Below are 19,683 nucleotides of genomic sequence, written 5' to 3'. Positions count from 1 at the left end.
CTGTCAAAGCTTTGAATAGCCAATAATATCACCACAAAACTCAAGCTAGCAATACAACCAGATAAAATAACACATTACGGCACAACGGGGACTGTGAAGAGACAGCTATTTAAAAATATATATATATATTTTGTATTGTAATTTGCACTGTATTATGTAGGTAAGTGCACTAGCGGTTCTGGGGCAGGGGGGCCAGTGCCCCTGTGACAACAATTATGGACCACCTTGTAGCCCCCCTAAATGTGGAGTATGAAATAATTTTTGCTATCGTTCTTTTTTTACATCCGTTATTAGACAGTGGCAACGATGATGATTATGAACATGGTATTTTGCCTGCTAATGCCTGCAATGCAGTGAAGAAAACGATGACAACAATAACGTCTAATGTAACTGGCCCCTCGAACAGTACAACTGGCCCCTCGAACAGTACAACTGGCCCCTCGAACAGTACAACTGGCCCCTCGAACAGTACAACTGGCTCCAGCTTGCCCCCCCAGTTGAAATGGTCTAGAACCGCCACTGGGTAAGTGGCCTTGCACGAGCCATTGCTTGTGCGAGCCAGAACGGCTCATAGGGCAGGAGCCATCTCCTGTTTTCTGAAGCGTGAGGCAGAAACAGGTGACATGGTATTGTGTATATTATTTGTTGCGTTTTGTTTCCTGTTTGGTCCTCAGGAAGAGTAGGGTAAGTACTAAATATGCGCATGAGCACAACTTAATCAACTAATCAAAATAATACAATACAGTTATTCAGTAATAAATGATTTTGAATAAAAAAGTACAACAGTTTAATTTGGGGAAAACCATTGCTTTCCATGGCAACTATGCAGCCACATTTATTTGCAAAACCGTTCATCCTCCTTACAATCAACTCAGCAGCTTATACCACATACAGGTAGTGCTTATAATACCCTGAATAATGATTATTTTCCTTGACATTTTATTTAATAAAAGGGCGTAGAAACAGAGAAAAATGGCATGCATTGGTTTTCATCTCTCTTGCAGTGAGCATAGGGAATGTCTCAGTGTAAATACATTAAGAATTGTGTCCTTTACAAAAATATAAGACACCAACAAAAAAACAGAATATTATCAATAAACAAATGGGTATAAATAAAATTGTGAATATGAACTCTTTTTTTATTAAGCTTGTATGGAATTTGCTTTATGTGGATACATTTAAGTTTACTGGAGTCCAAAGTTAGTAAGTCACAAGTTAACATAACCACTTATCAAAGTGATTCAGATGAAAGATATTTTAGCCCTTTGCGGCATTCCTCCAAAATCCTACTGATACTTCAAGATAAATCATGATACCGGTAAAAAGCCAGGCACATATTGGTTACTCACAGGTCACTCAGGGCAAAGGGCCATGAATGAGTAAACAGACTTGGATCAACACAGGTTTTCACTATTGGCTCTCTGATCAGCATTAAAGATAGACTCAGCTAAATGACATTGCCACGAGCAGCAACGCCGACATGGAGATGATCACGATGCAAGACTTCACTCTCACACAGTATCTATGTTCACGTCACACTGTTCACAGCCTGGTAGCCACGGGACAATAACAGCATAGAAGTAGAGCCTCACGCTTAGTTGTATTGGAAGTTCCCCCCCTATGCGGTTTACTTTCTGCATCTACATCATATTTCTGAGTATACCTTTAAAATGCAAACAGTGAGGGAAAGCAGTCTGATATTGCACTCATTATTCTGAAATGAAACCAGTGTAATCTACAATGACCCTTTGCTATAACAGCTTGACCCCATTTGCTTTTAATCAATCATATGAGCACAGACCAGACTGGTGTTATACATTCTGGTACCAAACAGGACAAGGACCCAAGTCAACAGACAGAGCAACACACAGAAGAAGACCAACGGATGGATGGGCGGCAGGTAGCCTAGTGGTTAGAGCGTTGGACTAGTAACCGAAAGGTTGCAAGATCAAATCCCCGAGCTGACAAGTTAAAATGTGTCGTTCTGCCCCTGAACAAGGCAGTTAACCCACTGTTCCTAGGCCGTCATTGAAAAGAACAATTTGTTCTTAACTGACTTGCCTAGTTAAATAAAGGTAAAATGAAAACATTAAAACAGACACACACACACAAAAACTGCAGAGAGTAAAAAAATAAAAAAGTTAGCTGCAGTTTCAATATTTTAAGTTTCTTTGATTTGTTGGCAAAACCGTGTGATTTGGAAAGAATAATCATTCAATGTGTTTCTGAGCCATATCAAACCAGGGCAGCAAATGAAAATAAAAAAGACAAACAAGAAAGGACAATCTGAGCTTGTTCAATAAGAAACACTCAAATTTTCGGTGAATCTGATCAGAGTCCTCATACTCTGTTGTAGTGTTGACAGTAAGGTGAGTGATGACGTCACAGTTTAAAGTCCAAGAGGCTGTATGGAGAGAAATAGTAATGTTGTCTTTTTGTAGGCACTAACTCCGCCACGGTTCGATGGACTGGGGAAAATGACTGTCGTTTTTGGATAAACACTGAGAATAAGGTGTGTGGTAAACACAGACTTAGAAGATCTTATACGTTTTGTTCTAGGAGATCATCTTCATCAGCTGACGTCACTTTGTGAATTTTGATGCATTTATGTAATAAAAAAAGCGCATAAAGGCTTCATAATGAATAAAGGTCATGTTAACTGACTGCTATTATCTCATAGAACAAAGTGTACTGTATAGATCTCCTAAGCCTGTGTTAACCTCAGACCTTATTCTCAGTGTTTATCCCAAATCCCTATTCTTTCCCCATAGGAAAGGCTGAACGAACCACTTCTGGGTTTTAGCACTAGAAGCTGGCGAGCTCTACTGGTCACAGTGGGTGGTAGCTGTAGGTTTAACGGCGACCCACAAGATGGCGCTAGGGGGCTAAGAAAGAGTGAAAGCCATATTGGACTCACTCACAGCTCTTACAGTCACTGTTGTGCGTTTATGCATCTCCAAATTGGGGCGCCTGAGTGCCCCATACAGCAATAGCATTAGGCCCAATGGGAAGCCTCAGAAGTCCCTCCCTCGCCCCTCACTAGGTGATGTTACAGTTACTTTTGCTGCTACTACTCTTGGGGGGGCTTGGAGGCGGTTTAAAGGACTTGGAGCGTTTCAGACTGTTTCCCTTGCTGCTGCTGCTGCTGCTGTTGTTGCCGCTCACGCCGCCGCTGCCGCCCGCCGCATTGGTGGCCACGGAGTAGGAGCGTCCATGCATCATGACAGCATTCATTCCGTTGGCCATGGAGAAGGACTTGAGGTGGGACTTGATGGCCACGGGGAGAGGCAGCTTGTCGATGAGGTGGACGGGGGTGCATGAGACGATGGCCCGGCAACACAGGTCCTGGAGGCTGAACACTGGTGGGGAGGGGGATGGACAGGGAAGGACATAGTCATGTTGTATTACATGCTATAATGGTATTGCATAGGACCTGACAACAATCTAGTTGTGTTGAGGGTTTATTTCGCAGGCGGGACAGCTGCTGTTGCGTCAATGACGAGGAGAGCCCAGTGCGCTTCCTCCCATCAAATGAAAACCCAGCAAGCAAGTGACAACCACCTTTCATTATTCCAAATAAACTCAGCAAAAAAAGAAACGTCCTCTCACTGTCAACTGCGTTTATTTTCAGCAAACTTAACATGTGTAAATATTTGTATGAACATAAGATTCAACAACTGAGACAAACTGAACAAGTTCCACAGACATGTGACTAACAGAAATTGAATAATGTGTCCCCACTCTTCCACCAAGGCACCTGCAAGTTCCCCAAAATTTCTGGGGGGGAATGGCCCTTGCCATCACCCTCCGATCCAACAGGTCCCATACGTGCTCAATGGGATTGAGATCTGGGCTCTTCTCTGGCCACGGCAGAACACTGACATTCCTGTCTTGCAAGGATTCACACACAGAACGAGCAGTATGGCTGGTGGCATTGTCATGCTGGAGGGTAATGTCAGGATGAACCTGCAGGAAGGGTACCACATGAGGGAGGAGGATGTTTTCCCTGCAATGACAACAAGCCCAGTCCGATGATGCGGTGACACACAGCCCCAGACCATGACAAACCCTCCACCTCCAAATCGATCCCGCTCCAGAGTACAGGTCTCGGTGTAACGGTCATTCCTTCGACCATAAACTCAAATTTGACAATCACCCCTGGTGAGACAAAACCACGACTCGCCAGTGAAGACCACTTTTTGCCAGTCTGTTTATGTCTATAGGCGACGTTGTTGCCGGTGATGTCTGGTGAGGACCTGACTTACAACAGGCCTACACGCCCTCAGTCCAGCCTCTCTCAGGCTACTACGCACAGTGTGAGCACTGATGGAGGGATTGTGCATTCCTGGTGTAACTCGGGCAGTTGTTGTTGCCATCCTGTACCTGTCCTGCAGGTGTGATGTTCGGATGTACCGATCCTGTGCAAGTGTTGTTACACGTGGTCTGCCACTGCGAGGACGATCAGCTGTCCGTCCTATCTCCCTGTAGCGCTGTCTTAGGCATCTCACAGTACGGACATTTCACTTTTTTGCCCTGGCCACATCTCTAGTCCTCCTTCTAGCATGCCTATGGCACGTTCACGCAGGTGAGCAGGGACCATGGGCATCTTTCTTTTGGCGTTTTTCAGAGTCAGTAGAAAGGCCTCTTTCGTGTCCTAAATTTTCATAACTGTGACCTTAATTGCCTACCGCCTGTAAGCTGTTAGTGTCTTAATGTCCGTTCCACAGGTGCATGTTCATCAATTGTTTATGGTTCATTGAACAAGCATGGGAAACAGTGTTTAAACCCTTTACAATGAAGATCTGTGAAGTTATTTGAATTTTTACAAATTATCTTTGAAAGACAGGGTCCTCAAAAAGGGATGTTTCTTTTTTTGCTGAGTTTAGATATATTCCATATATCAATCAAATCAAAGAACCGAAGGGTAGAAACATAAATTAACAAACAAGCCCAAGTTTCTTCACACCAACAATAACCTTTCCCATTGTTTTACTGCACCCTACGGCTTCCCAACCCAAGACCCTACAGTGGCTGTAACTTTAGTCTTCCCTGGTCTCCTCACCTCGGTTTGGTCTCCAGAACTTCTCCATGCCGTGCCTCATCAGCACGATGCGCGACAGCTCCGTGAACGACTCGATGACGTTGAAGTTGCACAGAGGGCTGACCTCAAAGAAGGTCATGCCGTTCTTCTCGGCGTAGGCGCGGGCCTGCTCCGTGGGCACCTGCCTCTTAAAGGCCAGGTGGAGCCGGTTGCCTACTAGGATGCGGGGCACCCCCGGGGCATGCTGGGGGAAAGGAGAGAAAGTTAAGGTTAGGATAAGAAAGCAACAGGAGGATGATATTGAGAGTAGAGGCTGTTTTGTTAACAACGCCTATCTTGTTTACGATTCCTTTAATCAAATCACACACAAACCCTGTTCGAACAGGAAACACACCGGCCTTCTCAAAGCAGGAAAGGAAACAGGAAGAGCAGAATGACCTTTATTCTGTAAATACATTTGCATGTCCAGGAATTTCTCTTGGTGAAATGGTGCTGCTACAGAGTCAGACAGACAATAGACAGAAAATACTAAATATAGAGACACAGAATCCACACACAGCAAGTACACTGAAGCTAGTAGTGGAGAGGGTAGTAAGTTTTAAGTTCCTCGGTGTACACATCATGGACAAACTGAATTGGTCCACCCACACAGACAGCGTTGTGAAGAAGGCGCAGCAGCGCCTCTTCAACCTCAGGAGGCTGAAGAAAGCACTCACAAACTTCTACAGATGCACAATCGAGAGCATCCTGTCGGGCTGTATCACCGCCTGGTACGGCAACTGCTCCGCCCACAACCGTAAGGCTCTCCAGAGGGTAGTGAGGTCTACACAACGCATCACCGGGGGCAAACTACCTGCCCTCCAGGACACCTACACCACCCGATGTCACAGGAAGGCCATAAAGATCATCAAGGACAACAACCACCCGAGCCACTGCCTGTTCACCCCGCTATCATCCAGAAGGCGATGTCAGTACAGGTGCATCACAGCAGGGACCGAGAGACTGAAAAACAGCTTCTATCTCAAGGCCATCAGACTGTTAAACAGCCACCACTAACATTTAGTGGCCGCTGCCAACATACTGACTCAACTCCAGCCACTTTAATAATGGGAATTTATGGAAATGTATGTAAAAATGTATCACTAGTCACTTTAAACAACGCCACTTAATATGTTTACATTCGCTACATTAATCATATCATATGTATACGTATATACTGTACACTATATCATCTACTGCATCTTGCCATCTTTATGTAATACATGTATCACTAGCCACTTTAAAAACTATGCCACTTTATGTTTATATACCCTACATTACTCATCTCATATGTATATACTGTACTCTATACCATCTACTGCATCTTGCCTATGCCGTTCTGTACCATCACTCATTCATGTATCTTTATGTACATATTCTTTATCCCTTTACACTTGTGTGTATAAGGTAGTAGTTGTGGAATTGTTAGGTTAGATTACTCGTTGGTTATTACTGCATTGTCGGAACTAGAAGCACAAGCATTTCGCTACACTCACATTAACATCTGCTAACCATGTGTATGTGACAAATAAAATTTGATTTGATTTGAGCTAAAAACTACAGACTATATAATTAACACTTTAAACTACATTAGAACAAAACATTAGGAACACCTGCTCTTCCAAGACACAGACTGACCAGGTGGACCCAGGTGAAAGCTATGATCCCTTATTAATGTCAGTTGTTAAATCCACTGTTTCCGTTCTCTATACGTTCTGCACGAAAACCTGTCCCTGTTATTCACACCTCTGCTCAAAACAACACATTGAATTTAACTTCACACTTTTTACTGTATAATAAAAAAGGCTACTGCAGAAAAGAGCTGATTTGTTCATATCCAAAGGCCTACCTGTGATTGGGCAGGAGGAATGTAGTAAGGAATAGAAATGCATAATGATCTGCATTTTCATTGTGGCAGTAAGGGGAAAACACACTAGGCCTATATGAAACCATCTTTAGACTACTCTTCACTCACACACACACACCAAAAGTTAGACACCAGACAGAATTTAAGGAACAGAAAAAACAGAAAAAAATAGATTTAGCTTAGAATACATTTATTAGGCATGTGCATCCTACCTTTAAAGCATCTCTTTGAGAGGACTATCGATCCCTTTTTCCGGTGCCATCCAAATGTGTGCACAGACAAGGTACCATGATGTTAGCTAGCCAGCCAGGTAGCATGGCTAAACAAGCTTGTTTCCGCAAGTAGTTTAAAACGGCCGGCGACAACGGTTGAAAATATTATATAGAAATGTGCACCAATTCACAGGAGAGAGGGGAGAAGGTAGCTCCGGTAACATGGGGCATAAGGCGGCACTCAAGGGGCTGCGTGACAGAGAAGCCTAGTCAGACTGGTCCTGCTTGTTCTTCCTGGAGAAATGAAACCATACCGCTCCAATAACTAAACAAACGTAACAACAAACCTCATCACTGTCTGCACACCCCAGCTCGTCATCACGGCTTAATAACATTTATAAACTGATGGAGAACGGATGGAGAGGAGCAGCTGAGGCAGGCTAATGGCTGGTTAGGGGATGTGGCAGGCTGCTCACAGCTGTCACACGTGACATTGGGTGAAGTACTCATTCTGATATGACGTCACACTCTTAACTCTGTTTAATATTTTATTTGTAGGACGCGTAGGGAAGCATTCTGTGCTCAGTCATTCATTTCTAAATGAGAATCGCACCATCATTTAGTGATCACACAGGGAGAAGATATTTTCGGCCTCTTCTCCATTTTTTCCCCCGGATCTACACGATTTACGTGGACAACCTATTTTGAAATGAAAACGGCAAATATCTCCAAAAAGTGATGAGTTTGCATCCTTGCGGATTTTTTGTTTGTTTGTATTTATCCTTTATTTAACTAGGCAAGTCAGTTAAGAACAAATTCTTATTTACAATGACGGCCTAGGAACAGTGGGTTAACTGCCTTGTTCAGGGGCAGAACGACAGATTTTTACCTTGTCAGATCGGGGATTCGATCTGGCAACCTTTCAGTTACTAGTCCAACCCTCTAACCACTAGGCTACCTGCCGCCACAATAGTGCAGAGTGTAAAGTCTATGAGCGGGAAGATAAAAGGTGTACCAGTGGCCAGTTGGTGAAGGCCACAGCAGAGAGGGAAAAGCTATTCAGGTTGTGGGAGGTGTTGGTAGTGACTGACCTGAACCGTTTGCCAGAGGGGAGTCTTTTGATAACAACAGCATATCCTCAGACTACAGCCTGCCTGCCTGGAAATAGCTCTACATGGCTAGTGATTCTACTATCTACAAACCGGTATGGTGGATTTCATTTGAGCTTTTACTGCAGCATGATGAGGCAGATATGCTGTTTAGAATGAAGACTTGAGTCACATCGTCAGACGTGCAGTGTTAAATGATCAGTCAGCAAACTAGCTTACCTCATCGATCTCCCGGATCCAGCGGTCAATGCCATCAAACGACCAGCCATTTGTGATATCATAAACTAGCAGGATTCCCTGTGGGTTGGGGGAGTGGGGGGACATGAACAAGCAATACATCTTTAATCAGTAAACAGTCCACGTGTCTCCGAATACACAGATGATATAGCCTAGAACCTGAAGCATTTGAAATTAAGGGGTCTAACCCACCTGTGCCCCACGTGAATATGACCGGAAGATTGTGCAGAATCGACCCTGTCCAGACGTATCCCTGTTGAATAAACAATGACCCTGTTAGATTCCATTTAGCTTTCTGTCAATGAGTTTTCTACAAGTATTAGACAAGTATTTTCTACATGTACCACAACTCTAACTTGACTCTTCTCCCATCCAACAGGATTGTGGTAGTCTTGTAGTCAATCCCTGAGAAAACAAACATGATTATAGCAGACAGCCAGCCCAACCTTAACCTCAAACTACAAGGGATTGATTTTTCATCAACAAGGTGGATAGCCTAGGATGGAGAGTATAATGGCAAATGGCCAGTTTGATTCCAGATTAAAAAAACACTGACTAGTATGTTTACACTTCATATAATGTATACACTTGATATATTCTAACTAGTTACATATACTCACCACTGCTGTAGGGATAGGGAGACTCTGCTGATCCGTCCTGCAGACTGTCTAGGATCTCTCCTTTCCCCACATCACTGTCTCCAACCAGCAAGAACTTAAGGAGGTAGTCGTAAGTCTTGACAGGGCTGCCCTGTGTAGCCATCATCCCACGCATTGGTATCAAGTTAAGACCGAGTTTGGAGATCCACGACTGCGGGTGGGAGAATTTGTGTGTGGAATGCCTTGTCAAACACTAAGGGCGAACGACGTTGTTTACCAGCTAACGATACTGTAGCTAACGTTAGCCACTTAGAAATGAAGGTTACTATCTAGCAGTGCCGCGCACCACTAGCTACAAAAAATACAATGAGCGTTGAGCACCAATTATCTCCAATTCCATCATGTTTTCTTTGAAAATCCACTACCTAGCTAGTTAGCTATCTAGTAACTTATGTGAAAGAAAAATACCCCGTGCTAACGTTAGCTACCTAAAATAATTTACGAAAACAACATTAATTAATCTGGGCCATTCTGCCTCCAAAACCAAATGTCCTCTACAAGGTAAAACATTGTTTTTGAAATGTTAATTCAAAACGAAAATGGTACTTCATTTAAGAGTCCATAAATAACAATTAGTTGCCTTCGAGTACGCGTCAGTAGCTAAGCAATGCAAATAACATCAACCTAGATGTTGCTTTTGCCAGCATCAACATCCGGTTTGCCGGTTCCTCTTCTTCTTTGATGAAGTTTAATAGCGGTTGGCATGCAGTGTATGTTGCATTACCGCCACCTACTAGACTGGAGTTCAACTCCCTTAAAAACTCAGCAAAAAAGAAACGTCCTCTCACTGTCAACTGCGTTTATTTTCAGCAAACTGAATAAATATTTGTATGAACATAACAAGATTCAACAACTAAGACATAAACCAAACAAGTTCCACATACATGTGACTAACATTAATGGAATAATGTGGCCCTGAACAAAGGGGGGATCAAAATCAAAAAGGAATAGTCAGTATCTGGTGTGGCCACCAGCTACATTAAGTACTGCAGCGCATCTCCTCCTCATGGACTGCACCAGATTTGCCAGTTCTTGCTGTGAGATGTTACCCCACTCTTCCTCCAAGGCACCTGCAAGTGACACCACCTTACTCCACTATTTAAATATATTTAGTCCAATTTCAGGCCAACAACCTGAAAGGATGGGACACCACCACTTAACACACTAACTCTTCGGATGTCAAGTCTCACACACCCAAATACTTTTCTGTAGCTGCCACAACAAGGTAATTTTTCTGCGACTTACGTTCCATCCCTGCAGAACAGTTGATAACCATTGCTATAAATGATAAAGATCCAATCTTACTAAAACATTTATCACTTGTTGGCCTATCCCTCTGTACTACTACTCACACCACTCCTCTCAGGATCCCTCCCTCTTGACCCATCTTCCTCTACTTTCTTCACTGCCTCAGCATATGACAACTTCTGCATTACTCTAACCCTGGAAACCTCAACCTGCCTCGCACGGGACATTCCTGATCCCCAGCCCCATGGGCAACCCTACAATTAACACATATAGCTTAATGCAAATCAAATTGTTGTGAACGCCATTATACCAGAGAAGAAGAAGAAAAAGAAGAAGAAGAAGAAAACCGGCAAACTGGATGTAAGGATATGTAAGTTATCCTGTAGGAGCTTTTGTGCCAAATACATTACGTTGTTACAGGTGTCAAGCATATGGGCTTGTGGCAGCAGTGTGTAGGAGGGAGGATCTTAGGTGTGAGAAGTGACCAGAAGGGCATGAGACAAAGGAATGTGTAGCATTGGAGACTGTAGTGGTACACTTGAAGTAGGAAGTTTACATACACTTAGGTTGGAGTAATTAAAACTTGTTTTTCAACCACTCCACAAATTTCTTGTTAACAAACTATAGTTTTGGCAAGTCGGTTAGGACATCTACTTTGTGCATGACACAAGTAATCTTTCCAACAATTGTTTACAGACAGATTATTTCACAACTCACTGTATCACAATTACAGTGGGTCAGAAGTTTACATACACTAAATTGACTGTGCCTTTAAACAGCTTGTGTCTGTCCCTCATTTTAAGGTCAACTCTGAACTGAGCTCTCGTTTTAATGTAGTGAAACTATTTATTTTAAAATATTTATTTCAGAAGAAACATTTAACATATAATAGTCAAACTATAGTATAAAAGCAGGTGGACTGGTTCTACTCTTTTGGCCCATTTTGTGGTGGAAAAGTCAGTGGGTCAAACATAATGTCAATCCTGTTACCCATAGACAGGCTAGAAAGGTTTCAACAATAAAACCTTTTATTGAGAATCTTACTTTCAATTGCCCCTCCCTGTTGAACATAATAAACTTTGCCCGTCACAAGGCGATTTATGGCTGCTTTAAAATGAAATGATGATCATTTAACTTTTGAAAACTGGGCCCTGGTGACTGCTGATTGGTTGATTCTGCTACTGATTAAAGTCAGCACCAGGTGTTGCAATTAGGGTGCTGTAGCTAGTATATAAAACACACAAGCAAATGGTGGTTCTCTCATATACCGTGTCACTGTTCTGGATTAGTTGAGAGAGAGATTTGATGGTGAATGGCAAGATGGTGGTGAAATTGGTGCTTTTGCTTCTCAGTTACTCCTCTGCTTATGGTTTGTCAGGTAAGGGCTTCCCTTTAGCTGTTGATGATGGGAATGACACTGAAGTTCTGTGGGATGAGACGGAGCGACTGAGGCTTGATGATGAATCTGAACCCAAGGTCAGGTCTCGTTCCCAAATCGTGGCCACTCCCATGTTGGAGCATTCTCGTAAGCCAGACTATCTAAAACTACCAGAATACATCCCTATTCGTGCTTCTGAGGACCAAGCCTATGTCTTCAAGCCTGAAGGGAAGTTCAGGCCGCTGCCCCTCTCAGTCAAGCACATCCTGCTGCCCACCCTACCTCCGCCCACCGCTCCTCCAGTTCACTCTAAGAAGGTTGAGGTCCTGTGCCACCTCGACAGGATTTATGTGAGAATCAGAAAAGACGCCTTCACCAACCCCGACGCCTGCAAGTACCTCAAACTCCGCAACTGCAAAGTCAACAAATCCACAGCGGAACACTATTACATGCTCTACAACATCAAAAGCTGTGGCTTCCATAGAAAGGTTGGCTACCAATGCCATCAGAAATACAATCCCCTGTCACTCAGACATCACGTGTGCCATGAGTGATTCAGTCAAATTGTAATGGTCTGAAGGGATTGTATTTCCATGGCTTTAATGATTATGTTCAGATGTATTGGTGGCTTTTAGAGTTGTTTCTCCTATTCCAGTGTACCGCTGACTATATTTCCTACTCCAACGTGCTGAAGTACGAGCCAGAGGCCATAGGCGGTATTGTGAGGGAGTCGTCATTCTCTGTTCACATCGAATGCCGCTACAATCGGTGAACTACCACTTCATGATTTCACATTTGGTGGCTACGTTCCAATGTCCACACTAGCATATCCTATACATGGCTCCATACTGGGTAGTATGCTAGTCTGGCTATTGAGTGTCTGACTGCACTAATGGCCATTTTCTGCAGGATCCACCACTCTTACAAGTTTGGCTTTCATCCTCGTTTGGCGGGGAAAGTCTTCAAGGCCCTTAAATCCAAGGTTGGAGTCACCCTCACATCTTATGATGGTGAGTTGACTTGACAGATGTCACCTAAATCAATGCACTTGCAGTATTGTTTTCTATTAAAGAACCTTAACTCTATTCTTTCTCTTCAGAATCATGGAACAAGCTCACTGGAAATAAAACCTATTTCATTGGACAACCAATGTACTTTGAGGCCAAAGTTCCCACTATTTCTTTGCATCGGCGGGTGTATATTAACAACTGTTACGTGACTGCTAGCCCAAACTCCACTCTCAAATACACTGTGGTCGACAACTATGGGTAAAACATCTTTGTTATAGAACTACAATTTCTTGGCCTGGTTTTGTCTTGTTCCTGGTAGTTAATTTCTTGCTTGTTAATTGGCTAGATTCCACAGCTGGGCAGTTTACACAGGCAACCTAACTCAATTGTCCACTAATTGGTTGGTCGAAAGACCTATCACGTCGCGTCTTTTTCAGAACTTATCTGATTGGTCAAATTTAAGTTTGCAGTGGGAGTACAGCGCTTAGTATGTCTCCCAAAGGCTAAAGAAATTTCAGTTTGGGAAAATTGAGTTTTCAGGAGTCGGGTAATTGGTTAAGGGAAGAGGATTGTCGGGAAAGGTTGGAAAGACAGATGGCGGCAGAGGATGGGTTTGAATTTGACTCTAGCAATAACAGGGAAAGGGGTATGTCGAGGAAGACTGTCAAGTTGAAAGTGGGCCAGACGCCAGTTCGAGTTATGGAGGTGAAATTGAAGGGCTAAAGGTTTGAGAAGCATGAGCCTTGTGTTGATGGACATAGTTATGATAAAGATGCATTTTGGTTTAGTGGGACTGAGATTTTGAAGAGGATGGAACCAGGTCTGTTGGAGCTTTTGTGGCGAATCCACTGCTCTGTTTCAGCTGCAACATTTACTGTCATGTCGCAGTGTAGGAGCGACATTCCAAGATGTGGTAGAGTGCAGAAGGGCAAGGGATAGAGGGTTGGATAAAGTGGTCAACTGTAGGGTGCACATGTTGCTGGGGATCAGAAGTGTTCGGTGGCTAGTCAGATTAGTGCAGAAGGTGTTGAATGCTGAGGGAGTGAAGTAGAGAATGGGTCAAGGGTGAGCAATTCTGAGGATTCATGTGAATGGGATGTCTGACAGCACAGAGGGATAGACCAATGAGTGACATATGCTTCAGTAAGGTGCAGGGGACACGTGTAGCATGGTAGTGTCCTGTTCTCTCAGCCCGTTGGCCTGGGGAAGGATCAGATGAGGTTAAGTAGGGTAATATTCAGTCTATTTTTGGTTCCCTTTATCACAAAGTGTAATGGATCTATAATTCAGTTGGGGGTGGTAATGCAATATATTGGATGCCAACTGCTGTTAAACCTCAACCAAGAGAAATCAGAACTGTCTGCCTGTGTAAACACAGCCCTAGTGTCTTTTGTAACTCAGTCCCTGGTTTACAAGGGGAGAATAAGACCCAGCGGGTGAACCTTGTCCCAAATTGGAGGGATTAGTGTTAAGTACACGATCTTCTCTTAACTAGATGCATGGTGGATGGCAAGAATACTGTCCAGTCAAAGTTCCTGTCACACACCACCAACAATGCTTTGAGGTTCACTATCGGAGCTTTCATCTTCCAGGGCCTGGACAATCAGGTCTGACTCATGTGCATCTCCAAACAACTAATCATGATGGTTTGATTCTTTAATACTATAGGCCTACAGTAATGCACCTTTAAAAAAGAACGTACATTTATTTTCTTCCAGAAACTCCACTTGCACTGTGAAATAACTACGGGGAAAGTCACTCCAACTCCAAGTTCCAAGTCCTGCAACTATGGCACAAAGACTAAAAAGTAGGTTCACCTGAGTGATTGACTTGAGTTCTGAGGGACTCCTTGCTATGAGGGTTAACTAATATTTATTGTGATTGTCCTAGGTGGGTGGAACTGGGTGGTGATGCTGCGGTTTGCTCATGCTGTGTCGGTTCTTGTCCTTCTCCTTCTCTACAACCCTCCGGTGAGCATGTAGGTCTGGTTCATGACCAGTCATGTCTTCTCATTGTCACCAACCCTTTCATCTGAGTGCATTAGAAGGGAATGGGAAGCCATTTTGAGGACTTAACGTGGGCATGCATTCATACCACCATTTTATATTTTACATTGTGTTTTGTTTGACTAATCTGTGGAAAATGCAATACTGGTCTGATAACGCTCATAGCTCACGCACAAACTGTGACCAGTCATTTTATGACGATGGCCCATGACGAACATGCTGAAGATAAAACATGGAGCATGGAAACCTTCAACGACGGGGCTAATTAAGGTACTCAGTCCCTCTGCTTAATTCTTAAGAATGTTTAATTGGTGTCTTAATAAATGAGCACAAATTTCTGAAAATAATAGCTTTTCCCTCATGGTTTTAGGTGCTGTTGGGAGGGTTTGATGAGCAGTGGACAATTATTTTGATAAAATAAACTTTTTAAACAATCATGTGTCTTGAGTTCATTTAAAATGGCTGCAGATGTCCAGGCAGAACTGGGTTCAAATATTATTACATTTGATTACTTTCAGACATACATTTGTTTTATTTGAAGTAGTTGCATATTGGAATGTGTTTGGAAATGCACTTGGAAATGTATGTAATTTTAAAATCCCCAAATATATAAATCCAACATGGAAACTTAATTTCATGAGCTGAAATTAAAGAACCCAGAAATGTTCCATACGTACAAAGCTTAGTTCAAGTGTTCACATTTGTTGAAATCCATATTTGAGCATTTCTCCTTTGCCAAGATACTCCATCACCCTGGCAGGTGTGGCAAATCAAGAAGCTGATTAAATGGCATGATCATTACACAGGTGGACCTTCTGATGGGAACAAAAGGCCACTATGAAAAATGCAGTTGTCACAAGACCACAGATGTCTAAATTGAGGGAGTGTGCAACTGGTATGCTGACTGCAGAGATGTCCAGAGCTTTTGCCAGAATGGTAATTTCACTACCATAAACTACCGCACATTTTAGAGGACTGGGCATTGTCTAACCGGCCTCATAACTGCAGACCACGAGTAACTATACCAGCCCGGGACCTTAACATCAGCTTCTTCACCTGTAGGATCATTGGAGACCAGCCACTCAGACAGCTGATGCAACTGGTGTAAAGAAGCCCTCTTGTGGGGGAAACTCATTGTGATTGGCTGGGCCTGGCTCTGCCTAGCTCCCAAGTTGGTGGGCGTGGGAAGGCCCACCATGGCTGTGCTCCTGCCCAGTCCTGTGAAATGTGTAGATTAGGGCTTAATGTATTTCAATTTACTGATTTCCTTATGAACTGTAACTTAGTAAAAAAAAAAAATTCTGTGTATATATTCCCACGCAGTTGAACCCAGGCCTATTCGGTATTTGGAAATAATTCTACTCTTTCAAATAGGAAATTATTTCAATGTTTCCAATGTAGTTTTGGCCCACATTTAGAAAATTCAAAAGTATTTCAGGTTACTTTAAAATAAGCATTTATTTGGGTATGGGTGGAACTTTTCTGTTGCATTTTAACATGAAATCACTTAAGCATGTGTTTCCTCATGCCTTTCTCTGCATTTGAGAATGTCATTGTAGATTTGGCATCTCTTTACAGTTAACTGTCCAGTTTCAACCTTTAAAATTGTTCAACACTCTATACCAGTGGAAGTTTTGTCTAGACCATTGCATTCCTTTGGCTTTGGCAAATACTCCTGTATCAGCATGGAAGAGTTCCTGAGCATCTCTTGCAAGTGCTTTACAGTCTTGGTGTAGCTGCCATTTTGTACCCCAAGAGGGCGGAAGAGGTTTACAGGCTCTGCATCACTGAATACAGCAGGGAGTCCAATCTCACTTGGAACCAGAGGTTTTCCAATAAAGCTATGAAGCAACTTCCTGCCCTGAAGGCTATTTTCTAGGAAGCTCAACGCATCACGTAATCTGCTACCCAAGTGTTCAGGGTACCAGTCAGAAGGCTTTTTACTCAAAATCAAGTGAATTAACACTGTTTTGAAGTGTTGATCTGTAAGGATACTTCTGCCTGTGAGGCCCATTTGCTTTTTGTGAAGGAACGCTACAATTCCAAGGCAGTGAATGTGGCAGGAGTTTTCAGGCAGGTGATTGGTCAGATACTTCAGGAAGTGGTCCTCGTAAGTGGTCAATGAGAGGCTCCAGTATGTGTCCAAGGAGTTGTTCCTAGGTGGGGTGGAAGGAGAAATGGTGAAATAAGCTTCAGTGTCTTTGAGTTTAACCACGGGAGCCATATCGAAGGTTATCACTTTCCCTGATCTAAATCGAACCATCAGAGCTCCTGGGGCGTCCATATTGCGAAATGTCAGCTCAAATTCATATTTGTGGGATATCTGTCCCCAAGCTTCTCTAATCGTGGTCTGGAACCATTTGGTAACCTGGGTTTTGGCCAGGTAAGGGGTGTGTTTCGAGCAAAGAGCACTATCCAATACATCAGTGACTTTCACCACTTTGACTTTCTCATTGTCACAACACAGCAGGCATAGCATATCATCATCTCCTATGGCAGCTGTGTGACATGGGCAGCCATTTTGGTTCACACCACCATCCACCATTTTGACTCTACCACAGCCCTCCATTTCAGGTGGCATATCATCAATAGCCTGGTTACACCAGAGTTGAAACTGGAAACTGTATGGCTCTAACGGGGCAATGGGGACTATGATGTCACACACCAGGGAACTGATCCTGCCCTCCACCACAAAGTCTTCAATCACCATGCCAACCTCCACATCACTCATGCTCCTCATGGCTTCTAATAGGTCATTAGCAAAACCCTCCACAAACTCAGTCACCCTCCAGCTCTCATTGGGTGAGACTTTGACACATTTGTCGTAAAAACGGTTGAGTGCATCACAGTCCGGTAGCGGAACTTCAGCCGAGAGGTTTTTCACGACAGAGATGTCTTCCATATCCTCCTGAAGGATCTCTCCTGGATGGAGCTTCTTCTGTGAACGTCTTCTGAAGAATTTAATGGAGAAATGAACAAAAGAGATGAGGGAGTATGCGTTCCATAGGTACCAGGTGTAGTCGCTCTCCGAGTCTATGATATTAGTGACATGCTCCTGCTGCTGGTCATCCTTTGATGATTCACTGAGAATCGGTGTCTCTTCCTGGTTTGTGTTATATTGTTCTGTGAGATGTTGCTGGTCGTCTGACTTTCTGAGGTTAGGTGGTACTTTTACTTCCTGATGTGTGTTAGACGGCTGGTCTGTGAGATGCTCTTGCTGGTTCCCCTCTGATGATGTTCTGAAGATGGGTGACACCTCCTGTTCTGCTTCCTGGTCTGTTTTAGATTGCTGTTGGTCGACCTGAGACTCTTCCTGACGCTCTGATGATGTCTGTTGGTCACTATGGCAACTACCAGTCGGGACCTCTTGTGGCCACTGTTGATGGACAATCGCCATGTCCTTGTCCAAGTGGTACAGTTTCTTGTCATTGTGAGATGCCTCTGTGTCTGAAGCAGGCTGCTCTTGGTCGTTTCCTTGTGAAAGGGTTAATGATAGGCCGAGGTCAATGGTAGACTGTTCCTTGTCCTCTGGTGAGAGGTTTTGCTCTGTCTTAGGTACATCTTGGTGTACTTGTGAAAGCTTCTGGTCAATGTGAGATCCCTCCTCTTTCTCTTCATCGTTCTCCTCTTTGTTCTCTTGAGAATGTTTCTGTTCGATAAGAGTCTCTTCCAAGCCCTTTTGATAATGGTTCTGGTCGATTTGATAGACCTGTTGTACTTCAAGTTGTAAGGGTTTTTGGTCGATGGGCCCTTCCTCTTGGGTTACCAGTGGTGCCACTTCCTGTTCCAGCTTTGCCCTCTCCCTCTGCAGCCAATCTTCACGCTCCTGCATGCCCATTATGTGACCATCCTGCTCCTGAACCTGTCCTGTTCTGTCCTCTCTGGGGATGGGATACAGTAGACTAACTGCCAGCACAAACACCCGGAGAAAGGTATCTTGCATCCTTAACGTTGTCTCTGTGGAGTAGAATAAGACACATGAAAAATGTCAGTTTCTATTCTATGATATCCATGTTGATATATATCTATTTTCCCATCCTTCTCATTCAAAATGCACGTGAAGTCCAATATGAGATTTGAACGTACAGTATGATAAATTATACCAAACCTTCGATGGGTGCATCAGTGTGCACAATGAAATCAAAGGTGCCGGTAGTTTCTGTGAAATTCCGATTTAGCAGAAATCCATAACGATCTATCCTATCAGTTGAAAAATGACAATGCTAAGCATAAAGAACAGTGAGTGGATGAGAGACCGAGATGGGGACTTCCTTGTTGGCTCGAAAGCATCTAACTTTTGATAAATTCATTCAGTATGCACACAAAACAGCATTATTTCTCAATCAAAATAAAAGTTGCAATAATAACACTTACCTGACTGGAGTAAGTAGTCTGGTTGTACATTTAGTTATACTCGGCAATGGTCGTTATGGATGTACCGTAGAGGAGGAAACGAAAAAGAGATCCTTGCACAGCAACACTGCTGTCTCTTCCTATTTTAGTTGCAGCAGTAGGTTGACTTATTTCCTGAGTGAATACCCTGCCCATGTGCTGTGGCTGTGCGACACTTTCCTCTGCAATACACAGAGCAAACCGGATAGCGCACACTTCCTCTACTGTTCAGATAAGAATCAGGGTTGTCAGACACAACACAGCGGGGCCAAATATAGAGGTACTGTACATACAGTCGCTTGTGAACGGATTCACATTTTGCAATCTACACAACCTACTCCTACATTTTGAAAGTGAATTACAGAACATTTTCCAAATAATTATATATCTTTTTTAAAAACACCCCAAGCACTTTTGGCAGCCATTACAGCTGTGAATTGTTTTGAATAAGATTTTACCAACTTTAAACAACTCCTAGGGCAGCG

The 19,683-nt window shown here is 43.3% G+C and overlaps 3 protein-coding genes across 4 annotated transcripts; 1 reads left to right on the top strand and 2 right to left on the bottom strand.

Moving 5' to 3' along the window:
- Positions 1-786: 786 nt before the first annotated feature.
- Positions 787-9,832, bottom strand: LOC129839400 (ras-related protein Rab-40C-like). The gene is made up of 6 exons (XM_055906828.1): positions 9,126-9,832; positions 8,850-8,910; positions 8,698-8,758; positions 8,488-8,565; positions 5,063-5,285; positions 787-3,359 (listed from the first exon to the last, which is right to left on the bottom strand). The coding sequence occupies exons 1-6, from the start codon at positions 9,277-9,279 to the stop codon at positions 3,040-3,042; spliced, it is 897 nt and encodes a 298-aa protein (XP_055762803.1). The 5' UTR covers positions 9,280-9,832; the 3' UTR covers positions 787-3,039.
- Positions 9,833-11,420: 1,588 nt separating this feature from the next.
- On the top strand, positions 11,421-15,243 carry LOC129839398 (zona pellucida sperm-binding protein 3-like). Of its 2 annotated transcripts, XM_055906826.1 has the most exons (9): positions 11,426-12,278; positions 12,446-12,558; positions 12,700-12,800; positions 12,890-13,058; positions 14,296-14,407; positions 14,519-14,607; positions 14,691-14,770; positions 14,972-15,076; positions 15,177-15,243. In XM_055906826.1, the coding sequence occupies exons 1-8, from the start codon at positions 11,718-11,720 to the stop codon at positions 15,073-15,075; spliced, it is 1,329 nt and encodes a 442-aa protein (XP_055762801.1). In that variant the 5' UTR covers positions 11,426-11,717; the 3' UTR covers position 15,076; positions 15,177-15,243. The 2 variants fall into 2 exon arrangements, 1 of the variants encoding a protein (XP_055762801.1); XR_008757014.1 differs by lacking the exons at positions 14,519-14,607; positions 15,177-15,243 and having other exon boundaries at positions 11,421-12,278; positions 14,972-15,059.
- A 1,002-nt stretch (positions 15,244-16,245) lies between these two features.
- LOC129839391 (inositol 1,4,5-trisphosphate receptor-interacting protein-like) lies at positions 16,246-19,314 on the bottom strand. The gene is made up of 2 exons (XM_055906812.1): positions 19,181-19,314; positions 16,246-18,763 (listed from the first exon to the last, which is right to left on the bottom strand). The coding sequence occupies exon 2, from the start codon at positions 18,747-18,749 to the stop codon at positions 16,416-16,418; it is 2,334 nt and encodes a 777-aa protein (XP_055762787.1). The 5' UTR covers positions 18,750-18,763; positions 19,181-19,314; the 3' UTR covers positions 16,246-16,415.
- Between the last annotated feature and the right edge of the window lie 369 nt (positions 19,315-19,683).

The sequence above is a fragment of the Salvelinus fontinalis genome, chromosome 40, assembly GCF_029448725.1.
Source record: "Salvelinus fontinalis isolate EN_2023a chromosome 40, ASM2944872v1, whole genome shotgun sequence".
Lineage (NCBI taxonomy): Eukaryota > Metazoa > Chordata > Actinopteri > Salmoniformes > Salmonidae > Salvelinus > Salvelinus fontinalis.
This window is presented reverse-complemented; position numbering and strand designations above follow the sequence as displayed.